The sequence below is a fragment of the Castor canadensis genome, chromosome 3 (genome assembly GCF_047511655.1).
Source record: "Castor canadensis chromosome 3, mCasCan1.hap1v2, whole genome shotgun sequence".
Taxonomy (NCBI): Eukaryota; Metazoa; Chordata; class Mammalia; order Rodentia; family Castoridae; genus Castor; species Castor canadensis.
In genome coordinates, this window is record NC_133388.1 from 120924607 (window position 1) to 120937172 (window position 12566).

Genomic DNA, 12566 nt, shown 5'->3' on the forward strand with positions numbered 1-12566 from the left:
ATATTTTAAGTCATTCAGTTGCTTTAAATATGAAAATATTTTAATAAAAATGTGAGGGGTAGGGTAAAAGAAGGAAAGTAAGAACTTGATTATAGGTGATATACTCTCTATATGGGAATTAATATAGAAATCTTAAACCAGCTGAAACCATCATAAAAAAGGGACTAAGATAGAATGTAAATAATTAGAGGAGATAAGTCAATTGAGGGTATAACACATATATGCATGGAAATATCAGAAGGAAACTCCCTGTGTAGCTATCTTTATCTCAAGCTAGCAAAAATATCATGTTTTTCTTTTTATCTTTTTAATTTTCTGCAAAATCAGAGAACAGGAGGGCAGAGCAGGTCCTGCCCAGGGGGAAGGTTGGCACCAATGGGAAGGTGGAGGTGGCAGGGAAGGGGGGGTAGAAGAGTGAATACAGTGCAAAAAATGTGTACACGTACACGTAAATGCAAAAATGATACCTGCTGAAATTGTTCCAGGAATTGGGAGTAGTGGAGAGGGTGAATTCAAGTATGATATATTTGATACATTGTAGAAACCTTCGTAAATGCCACAATGTACCCTACCAAGCACAACAATAAAGAAAAAAATGTTCCCCTTACTTAGTTGAGGATCAGTAAATGAAACAAAGTTTCTTTTGGACAATGGGGAAAAGAAAACAATGGAAGAAGGAGGAATCACCTAAGTAGTCTTTTAAATATGTGTCTAACTGTACCAGTCTGAAAAGCAATTCTTGGGAAAAATGATGAAAATTTTAATTTTTGTGGATAGGTCATATCTAAACCCCTTATAAATATGTACCTGTACACAAATGGCAGGAGTGCAGTGAGCTCAGAAGGTTAAAACTATACAAAGTTTTGTGTAAATAGGCAATGTAGCTATTTTTTTTCTTAATATATTTTTGTGAATTTACTCATCAGAAATAATGAGGAACAAAAAAATCTCCTGACCAGCAGAATGCAGTAATTTTCTAAATGTAGAAATCTCTGCCCTTGCCATGGAATATTGCTAAGACTGTTGAAGAAGATGTTGAAATCTTAGAACATTCTCCATAAAGATGCCTCATTATCACCTGCACATCCATGTTTATTGCGGCACTATTCACAATAGCCAAGTTATGGAAACAGCCAAGATGTCCCAGCACTGACGAATGGATTAAGAAAATGTGGTATCTATACACAATGGAATTTTATGCAGCCATGAAGAAGAACGAAATGTTATCATTCGCTGGTAAATGGATGGAATTGGAGAACATCATTCTGAGTGAGGTTAGCCTGGCTCAAAAGACCAAAAATCGTATGTTCTCCCTCATATGTGGACATTAGATCAAGGGCAAACACAACAAGGGGATTGGACTATGAGCACATGATAAAAGCGAGAGCACACAAGGGAGGGGTGAGGATAGGTAAGACACCTAAAAAACTAGCTAGCATTTGTTGCCCTTAACGCAGAGAAACTAAAGCAGATACCCTAAAGCAACTGAGGCCAATAGGAAAAGGGGACCAGGAACTAGAGAAAAGGTTAGATCAAAAAGAATTAACCTAGAAGGTAACACCCACACACAGGAAATCAATGTGAGTCAATGCCCTGTATAGCTATCCTTATCTCAACCAGCAAAACCCCTTGTTCCTTCCTATTATTGCTTATACTCTCTCTACAACAAAATTAGAGATAAGGGCAAAATAGTTTCTGCTGGGTATTGAGGGGGGGAGCGGGAGGGGGTGGAGTGGGTGGTAAGGGAGGGGGTGGGGGCAGGGGGGAGAAATGACCCAAGCCTTGTATGCACATATGAATAATAAAAGAAAAATGAAAAAAAAAAAAAAAAAAAAAGATGCCTCATTATTGTGTTTACTTTCCTTTCCTGTTGGCTCCTGTGAGAAGAATGTCATCATCAGTGAGATCAATAATAAGTAGTCTGCCAGCTCCTGGAGCCTGGTCCCTGCGTATCCACAAGGAGGATATAGTGCAAACACTGCCTTATGCATCCCTGAACTGAATAAAGATGGCAACCTGAGGCTCCGTCCAACATGCATCACTATGTTGTCCAGAGTGCTTCAATTAAAGTACTAAATTATTCATAGGCAAATTGAAATGGGAGAATTGTATACTGGTTTCAACATACTTCTTTTCTTCTTGCTTGTCATACAATACTTCTCTAACTCCTTGTTAAAACTAGTGCTTTTATATCATTTGAAGATGTTTTAAAGGACAGATAATATTCTAGTTCCTGTTAGATGATCTACGGTTTAGGATTTTTCACTATGTTGAGGATTTGTCCTGACTTTTGATATTAACAGGAACAGTTCCACCTTAAAAATTCTGTATCTTAGCAGCACCTAAGTTCTGTGAGAGGCTCCTGTAACCTGAGAAGTCATGAAGCATTCTGAAATTGATGTTCTTGTTCCCAGTTAGAATAAACACATAGCAGGAGAGAAGTCATTCTTACTTGGTGGTTTCGTAATTGATCAAGATGTATTTTAAATACCTTGTACATGTCCACTGAAATATATACTTAAGGATCAATATGATTATCTTTTTACTCTTACAGACATGCTTACTCCACATTTGCATGAGAAATATTGATTAAGCATCTGCTATACATAGATGCTAAGGACTGGTATGAACCTTGAGTAAGACTGACATTGTCCCTGCCCTGTCAAACATGCTGTAATACACAGAAATAGATGCCCCCTGAATGAAATGAGGAGGACAGAACACAAAATCAGCCTTAGAAAATATGGGTACTTATCCCAGCTCACCCACTCTTTGATGTGTAATCCCATTTGACCTCACTGAGCTTTCCTTTTCTCATCTACAAAATAGAAATATTATTGGTCACTGGTTTATTATGAGGCTCAATCAGTGAAAGGATGTGTCGTAAAATATGTTTTGATCCCTAACACCACAAAAATAAAAATAAAAGTATAGTAAGTTACAAGATGCACCATGTGACATAATATATTATTATTATTATTAAATATAGCTATTAGCTACTATGCCCATCACTGTGCTCTGTGTTGATGACCAGCAAGGCTCAAGCAATGCGCTAATGTTGCTAAAAGTTTCAATGCAACCACACAAACTGACCTAATTTCTCCATTCTCCCTCACAGGAATCTGCAGCTTATAAAGCTGTGAAAGCACTTCGCTCAGTACATGGGGTACGGTACAGATACGGACCTGCGTCCAGTACATTGTGTAAGTTTCATGTTTATGTTGTGTTTGAATCATCTCTCTTGAATCAATATCCTGTATCATGATTTCCTTTTACAAAGGAGAGAGCATGTTCTCCCTATAGTGAAATTTGTACTATCAAATTAGCCAAGGAAGATGGAAGGAGTTTATATCTGATTAGTTTTACACAGCTTGACAGAAATCACTGTACCAATTTAAACAAATTCTAAGCAGAGAATATGCTAAGTGTGTGGTAATGACTACGAGTTGAATTGAGAGCTTCTGACATTAGAAAGTACCAAAATGGGCTCCTTAAGCAATCGTAAGCACTGTAAGGGTGGAAATGGGCCTCGGGAAGATAATGAAGCAAATGTTTCAGCCCTACAACAGTTTCCCTTTTATTCCTTTCCTCCACCATTCTTGTTATGAAATGCTGTTTCTGACTTAGCATCTTCAGCTGCATTTTCCCTTCAAAGGTGGTTTAAAAGTATTTCTTGTTTTACATAAAATAATGAACAACAGTATATGGAAAGAACTTTGAAAAAGAACCATAAGATGTGGTCTTGTCCTAAATCTGCCAGGTGAGTCATTCTAGCCAAGATATTTATTAATTCTGTGCTTTTTAATTTCCAAAATAGAAATTCTATTGTAACATGATGAATTGGACTAGATCATTTCTTATGGCCTTTCAAATTCTAAAATTTATTGACTATGTAACTAGAAAAAAATCTAGTGAGAAATCATGCATATTTGAATGTTTGTGTATGCAGGATGGTAAACACACTTGCTATGAATTTGCATAGATATTGGCTGATAATGCTCTCGGTAAGGGAACAAATTTCTCCTTGATGTCTTTAATCTCACTGTCCTTAATGTCTTACCTCTCACTTTCTTTAACCTTCAGAACAAAACTTAGTTTGTCAATTAATGTTACTAGTCCAATAAATTTATACTAATCATGAGAATGACACAAGTATCAATAGGTTTTCAGGGTCCATGATTACTGGTCCCATGCTGAACTTTATAGAACTGCTTTCTTTCTTCCTTTCTTCCTTCCCTCCTTTCCTTCCTTCCTTCTTTCTTCCTTCCTTCCTTCCATCCTTTCCTTCCTCCTTCCTTCCTTCCCTCTCTTCCTTCCTTTCTTTTCCTCCCCCCCCCCCCTTTTTTTTTTTCTTTCTTTTTCATAGGGTCTCATTATATACCTCAGGCTGGTCTGGAGCTTGCTATATAGCTACAGCTAGCCTAAACTAGCAATCCTGCCTTAACCTCCTAAGTGCTGGGCTTACAGGCATGTACCACAATGCCCAGCTAGAACTGTTTTTCAATAGTCATCCTGAAAGGAGAAAAACAGTGTTTAAAGGAAATCAGATTGCAAACTAATATCAATGTAATACATATGTAAAAATTTTTAAGCATTAATTTTTTAAATCTAACAGCTCACCTTTTCAGCTTGCTGTAAAGACACAGTCATAGTATTATATTTACTGAGAACAATCTGTTACCATAGAAATGAGCCTGTAACATCACCCTGATTTAATGGTTGGCACATACTGTCTCTGACTTTGGCTAATGACTACTATTTGTAGTTCCAATGTATTCTAACTAGAGGGACACTGAAGCCACAGCCAATCTTCTGTCCTTAACCAAAGGAAAAGGTATCTGAAAAACAGCAGAGCCATTTAGTTGTAATCTTTACATAATAAATTCATCCTTACTTGCCCTAGGATGAAATAGCATGAAAAAGCATTATTTGAGTAAATGAACATGTTCTGGAAATTTAACAACAATAACATCAGCAACAATAACAGTAATAATTATAGTAGTATATCAAACTGGATCATATACATTTCAAGAAAAAGTATAAAAAGATTTTTCTGTGAAATATTTATTTGTTTAATAAATGATTACTAAGAATCTGTTGTACTAAAAGCTATATACTAGACTTTCAGAGATGTAAAGATATAAAATAATAATAGCTAATATATCCTAAGTGTTTTCAAATAATTTATTATTCCATTTAATTTTCAACCTATGCAATGAGTATTAGCATTGTCCCCTTTTTGAAAATGGGAGAGTGAGGCACAGAGAAGCCACATAGCAGGTGGTGAGATTGGAGACAGGGCATTGCAGGCAGGCTACTTTTAGCACTGTGCTAAAAAGCTAGAATATGTGAGGTCACAGGGTCAGAAGGAAAGACTTGCCTGAATGTATTTTCAGCTATGTGAAGTGCTGTGGAGAAGCTGAAAGCAGGATCTGAGGAGAAAACAAAAACCAGAAAAGGAGATTAGATCAGCAGTCATTGGTGACTTCCAGAGGAAAGTTTAATAGACAGGTAAGGCAAGAACCAGACAGAAAGTGTTTGAGGATGTAGATGCAACATAAGCGAGTTATAAAGAAGACAAAGAAGATGGTATCCAAGGGTATATGGAAGGATCAAGAGGAGGAAGGAGTCCTTGAGCAATTGTAGATTCAAGAGAGAGGGTGTTCATGAATGAAACAAGGTCCTGGAAAAGAGATCTTCCCATTACAGAGAAGACATAACAAATGGTGTCAAGAGATGACTTGTGTAAAAGACAAGCAACATGTCTTCCTGTAGAAAGAGAAACATCAGAGGGCTCTGATGTTAGTAGAGATGATGATGGGATAATAATCTAGAAATTGAAAGACAGTGGTAAAGTGAGGGGCAATACCAGAAGAGAATGGGAAAGATTCAGTAAGTGTGAAACATTAAAAAGGGAGCTCAGAAAAAGGCTGCCGTGATAGGCAGTGAATGTTTGGGATCCTATATAGCAAAAACTTTCTCAGCTCTCCTCCCTGAAGTGAAAGTGGAAAAACTGGGCCAGAGGCCAAGGATTAGCAAAATAAAGGCAGAGAAAGGAAAGGGAGGAGGCATGGGAGGGGTGAGAAACTTAGTAATTGACCATGGCCAAGGGAAGAGTCAAAAAAACCAAAAGAAGGCAGAGAAGAATCTGGAAACCACAAACTGAAAGCAAAGAACAAGTTAAGCAGGAGGTGGAAAACAGGGGACATGGTAGAAGTGAGGAAGCTTCTGGAAATAAAATTTCAATATTGTAGACCTAAAAGGGGAGAAGAGCTGAGTGATAAGAACTAAGAAACTACTCCTCACTGTAGGCTGTTTATTGGTCAATAAAGTGAAGATAAAGATAAACATTATTGGATTGAGGTTGAGAAATTTGAGGCCATCTGACTGGCAAAGTATTAATACCTAGACTAGATCCTCAAAGATGATAGGAGGTGTGATTTATAAGTTCATGAGGCAGATGCCAAAGAACTACTGTTACATCATTCTTACTGAAATGAAGGATTTAGCACAGCTTAGTAAGCAAGCACTATATATGTACATATAAAGCACTATACATACAGATATAAATTATGAAACATTTATATATATATATATAAATTATGCAGATACTTTAGTAAGGCTAACTTTTTTTTTAACTTTTAGATGTAAGCTCTGGTAGCTCAATGGATTGGGCTTACAAAAATGGAATACCCTATGCATTTGCTTTTGAACTGCGTGACACTGGACATTTTGGATTTTTGCTCCCAGAGATACTCATCAGACCCACCTGCACAGAGACCATGCTGGCTGTGAAGAATATCACAATGCATCTGTTAAAGAAGTGTCCCTGAGAGGGCCGAAGGGTCAGACCAGACCAGAGAGAGCTGCTCTGACCAAAAGCTGCTAAGCCCAGGGTGGAAATTGTTTTTAAGGAGAAAGGGAACTGTTTAGACTGAACATATCTATGGACTTTAAAAAGCCTTCTCATGAATAAAAGGAATACAAATAGGTAAAGAAACTGTCAAAATATCCATATTTGCAGACGACATGACCCTATACCTTAAAGACCCAAAAAACTCTACTCAGAAGCTTCTAGACATCATCAATAGCTATAGCAAAGTAGCAGGACATAAAATCAACATAGAAAAATCACTAGCATTTCTATACACTAACAATGAGCAAACGGAAAAAGAATGTATGAAAACAATTCCATTTACAATAGCCTCAAACAAAATCAAATACCTAGGTGTAAACCTAACAAAAGATGTGAAAGACCTCTACAAGGAAAACTATACACTTCTGAAGAAAGAGATTGAGGAAGACTATAGAAAGTGGAGAGATCTCCCATGCTCATGGATTGGTAGAATCAACATAGTAAAAATGTTGATACTCCCCAAAGTAATCTACATGTTTAATGCAATTCCCATCAAAATTCCAATGACATTCATTAAAGAGATTGAAAAATCTACTGTTAAATTTATATGAAAACACAAGAGGCCACGAATAGCCAAGGCAATACTCAGTCAAAAGAACAATGCAGGAGGTATCACGATACCTGACTTCAAACTATATTACAAAGCAATAACAATAAAAACAGCATGGTACTGGCACAAAAATAGACATGAAGACCAGTGGAACAGAATAGAGGACCCAGATATGAAGCCACACAACTATAAGCAACTTATCTTTGACAAAGGAGCTAAAAATATACGATGGAGAAATAGCAGCCTCTTCAACAAAAACTGCTGGGAAAACTGGTTAGCAGTCTGCAAAAAACTGAAACTAGATCCATGTATAGCACCCTATACCAAGATTAACTCAAAATGGATCAAGGATCTTAATATCAGACCCCAAACTCTTATGTTGATACAAGAAAGAGTAGGAAATATTCTGGAGTTAGTAGGTATAGGTAAGAACTTTCTCAATGAAACCCCAGCAGCACAGCAACTAAGAGATAACATAGATAAATGGGACCTCATAAAACTAAAAAGCTTCTGTTCATCAAAAGAAATGGTCTCTAAACTGAAGAGAACACCCACAGAGTGGGAGAAAATATTTGCCAATTATACATCAGACAAAGGACTGATAACCAGAATATACAGGGAACTTAAAAAACTAAATTCTCCCAAAACTAATAAAGAAATGGGCACGTGAACTAAACAGAACTTTCTCAAAAGAAGAAATTCAAATGGCCAGAAAACACATGAAAAAATGCTCACCATCTCTAGCAATAAAGGAAATGCAAATTAAAACCACACTAAGATTCCACCTCACCCCTGTTAGAATAGCCATCATCAGCAACACCACCAACAACAGGTGTTGGCGAGGATGCGGGGGAAAAGGAACACTCTTACACTGTTGGTGGGAATGTAAACTAGTACAACCACTCTGGAAAAAAATTTGGAGGCTACTTAAAAAGCTAGACATCGATCTACCATTTGATCCAGCAATACCACTCCTGGGGATATACCCAAAAGACTGTTACTCCAGAGGCACCTGCACACCCATGTTTATTGCGGCACTATTCACAATAGCCAAGTTATGGAAACAGCCAAGATGTCCCACCACTGACGAATGGATTAAGAAAATGTGGTATCTATACACAACGGAATTTTATGCAGCCATGAAGAAGAACGAAATGTTATCATTCGCTGGTAAATGGATGGAATTGGAGAACATCATTCTGAGTGAGGTTAGCCTGGCCCAAAAGACCAAAAATCGTATGTTCTCCTTCATATGTGGACATTAGATCAAGGGCAAACACAACAAGGGGATTGGACTATGAGCACATGATAAAAGCGAGAGCACACAAGGAAGGGGTGAGGATAGGTAAGACACCTAAAAAACTAGCTAGCATTTGTTGCCCTTAACACAGAGAAACTAAAGCAGATACCTTAAAGCAACTGAGACCAATAGGAAAAGGGGACCAGGAACTAGAGAAAAGGTTAGATCAAAAAGAATTAACCTAGAATGTAACACACATGCACAGGAAATCAATGTGAGTCAATGCCCTGTATAGCTATCCTTATCTCAACCAGCAAAAACCCTTGTTCCTTCCTATTATTGCTTATACTCTCTCTACAACAAAATTAGAAATAAGGGCAAAATAGTTTCTGCTGGGTATTGAGGAGGGGAGAGGGAGGGGCGGAGTGGGTGGTAAGGGAGGGGGTGGGGGCAGGGGGGAGAAATGACCCAAGCCTTGTATGCACATATGAATAATAAAAGAAAAATGAAAAAAAAAAAGCCTTCTCATATAATTTGATACTTTGTAACAATAGGAAAATGGCAAAAAAAAAAAAAGTTGGGACATAACCTAGTTTTTTATAAGAAAAAAAAACATCTTTTTCATATCCCTTTAGAGTCTTATTTGGTTACATGGAGGAGGGGATGTTTAATTACTTGGTTCTTGTTTGAAATGGAAAAATTTTTTTTAAAAACCAACTGTATTTTTTAATATAATAAATATACAATTTTTGAAGATCTCAGATTATTCACATCTTCATCCCCTCATATTAGTGTACCATCTACCTATAAAAATATGGTAAAATAGAGCAATTTCTGTTTAGACTCTAAGAATGCCACTTAAAAATAAGAGTAAATAATAATTGAAATGCCAGACAGAGAGTTTGGAGCTATACACTTCATAAACTCACTGATACCTCATAATACATATTTCAAATGAGGAAACTGAATCTCAGAAAGGTAATATAGATTTCCATTTCCAGGAATATGACAAGATAGATATCTACACTGCTAGAAATTACTAAAAGTCCTGGACAAAGTATAAATTTGGGCCCAGGCTGGCCTTGAACTCAAGATCCTCCTGCCTCATCCTCCCAAAAGCTGGGGTTATAGGCATGCACCATCAGGCCTATCTTGTAATTTTTCAAGTCATCTTAAAATCACCAGACAAGAAAGTAAAGAAATCAGAAGCAAGGCCTTAAGTGAAGACAAAAACCTAGAACAGTAATTGGTACACTATTATCCTAAAAGTATTTTTCAAACCAGCTGAGTACAAACTTGGATTTTCACAGCATTCTGAGGAATGGGTCAGAGAAGAAAGCCCAGGGCTGCTCTAAACCAGAAAGCCTACTAGGTTCTCCTCCTCCCAGAATTCTGGGATTCCTAATGGTTGTATCTTCATTATAAGGGAAATTAGAAGTAAATCCCCATAGTATTTCTAAAGGACCACAAGTTAAAAATTATCATTTCAAAGTTGGGCAAGAAGAGAGTGGAGGGAAATTGCCACTGAGAATTTGGAACCACCAGTCAGTCAGAGCACAGATTTGTGACCCAAATTCAGATTATTCAAATGGTCTCATGAACCTCTAGCCAAGAATTTAATTCAGATCTATCCCAGACTGGTAATACTCACAAGAATTTGGTAGAAGCAAATACAAATCTTCTTAAAGGATTTGTCTGATCAAGACATATCATGAACACTTGGATAAATGGATGAGCCTAAAAACTTCCAGAGGAGAGAAAAAGGAATGAGGACTTAGGTACCATGAAACTTCCCAATAGCACCACTAAAACTTGAAGACAATGGAGAAATGCCGTCAGTGTTTTGAGAAAAAAAGTCATACATCCAGCAAAAATATTGATGAAATATGAAGAATAGAATATAGACATTTTCATAAAAGTGAGGTCCTAAATTATTTACCTTTCTCAGGAAGCCCCTAGAGGTCATGCTCCACCATAATGAGGGAGTAAACCAAGAGAAAGATGTGGGATCCAAAAAACATGGGGTATTCAACTTAGGAGACTAGCATGGGAAAAAATCTTGAGAAAAATTCCCAAATAACAGCTTGAGTCAAACTTACAGAACAACTAACATGAGTAAGAAGAAGAGAATTTAAGACTTCAGGTGAAAAGAAATGGAATCCTCAAATGCTTTGTGACTTAGCTATAAAATAACATTTGCATAGTCAACTAGTGTTAGATATAAATATAACATAAAGAGAGGAAGAAGTGAAATGCGTGGGAGAAATGGATTATAGAAGAACCTAATCCTCATCTTCCATGGAATGATGTCAACAGGCAATCTCTAAGACTGAAAAATCAAGATATACCTGTATACATGTATTACTTAGGAATAAGAAAGGAAATACCTCAAAAGAATTATTGTTTATAACACAAGCCTTGTCATATTATTTAGCAGGTTTTATTTTTTTCAATTAGGAAACTGACATACTAAAAGTATTTTCCTTTTAAGGGAAAAATAATAGCTTAATTTAAAAAACAAATTCTCAATCACCAGTCTTTTTTTTTTTTTTTTGATACAGGTTCTCACTATGTAGCCCACGATGTTCTCAAACTCGAGATCCTCCTGCTTCAGCCTCCTGATTGCTGGGATTACAGGTGTGCATCACCACACCTGGCAAGGCTTTTTTTTGTGGTGCTAGCTCTTGAACCCACTACCACCATACCCAGTTTAGACAGTCCTTTTGCTATCTATAAAATGTTTGCATATTGTTTCTATAAAATAACATCAAAATTAAATTTAAAATCTCAAAATACTTTACATCTGTTCAGGTAGAGGATACAACATAATGAAAGCTGTTGAATAATGGGGAATGGGAGGGAAGTGGTAAGGGAAAGTAATGGAAGGGGTTGAACTGACCAAAATAAAGTGTACTCACGGCAGGGATACATTGAGAAACCCCTTTGAAAATTGACTTTGGAATTAATAACCAAAAAAAGGACTGCAGGAAAGGAACTGTGTGGGGGTACTTATGGGAGGGTAGAGGGTGAATGGGGGAGATGAAGTTGAGGGACTATGGTTGATGGGCTTCATATACATACATGAAATAGAACAATGAAACCTCTTGCAATTGTTTTAAGTGGGGTGGGGAGGTAGTTGGTGGGGAGAGATATGGAGGCTGTCTAACCAATATACAATTAAGCCTATTTGAAATTGTTACAAGGAATTCCCCCCTGTATAATGATTATATCCTAATAAAAATGGAGAAAATATTAAATAATATTATGTGGAAGTGCTTAGCACAGAGACTAGAATATTTAAACAATCAGACAATATTAGTTTTGCCTATGTTTTGTCAATTTAATTGATGGGATTTTTTTCCTTCTGATGGAGTCTTGCTACATACTCCATACTTCCTGGGAGTCTATATATGCACCATCACACTAATCTTTTTTTTTTTTTTTTGGTAGCACTGGGGTTTAAACTCTGGGCCAAACTTTGTACTTGCCCCAATCTCTTTTTGCTTTAGTTATTTTTCAGACAGTGTCTCACATTTTTACCTGGAGCTAGCCTCAGGCAGCGATCCTTCTAATCTCTGCCTCTCTAGTAACTGGGATGACAGACATATACCATTATGCCCAGCCCCCTAATTTATGACCCAGGCACATATTTCCAGGATTGAATCTCAAACAAGTTTTAGGCGTGGTTCTGCTAAGGAACAGTACACCTGAGAATTTAAACTTCAACTGATCCGACTATCAGTAAACACTCAGAAAGGTCAGGAGAGCAGGGGGTTAGTTGATTAAACTACTTATTTCTATCAATTCAAAAGCCAAAATGTACAGAACAAGCAGGTGAGCTGGAGACTCTTAAGTACATC

At 37.0% G+C, this 12566-nt stretch overlaps 1 protein-coding gene across 1 annotated transcript in view; it reads left to right on the plus strand.

Moving 5' to 3' along the window:
* Cpa6 (carboxypeptidase A6) overlaps positions 1 to 7356 on the plus strand; it is a 354550-nt gene extending 347194 nt beyond the window's left edge. Inside the window, exons 10-11 of the mRNA XM_074066936.1 lie at positions 3119 to 3203; positions 6646 to 7356. Of these exons, the coding sequence (XP_073923037.1) occupies positions 3119 to 3203; positions 6646 to 6833 (273 nt within the window). The 3' untranslated portion in view covers positions 6834 to 7356. The remainder of the gene's footprint in view (positions 1 to 3118; positions 3204 to 6645) is intronic.
* The last annotated feature ends 5210 nt before the right edge of the window (positions 7357 to 12566 follow it).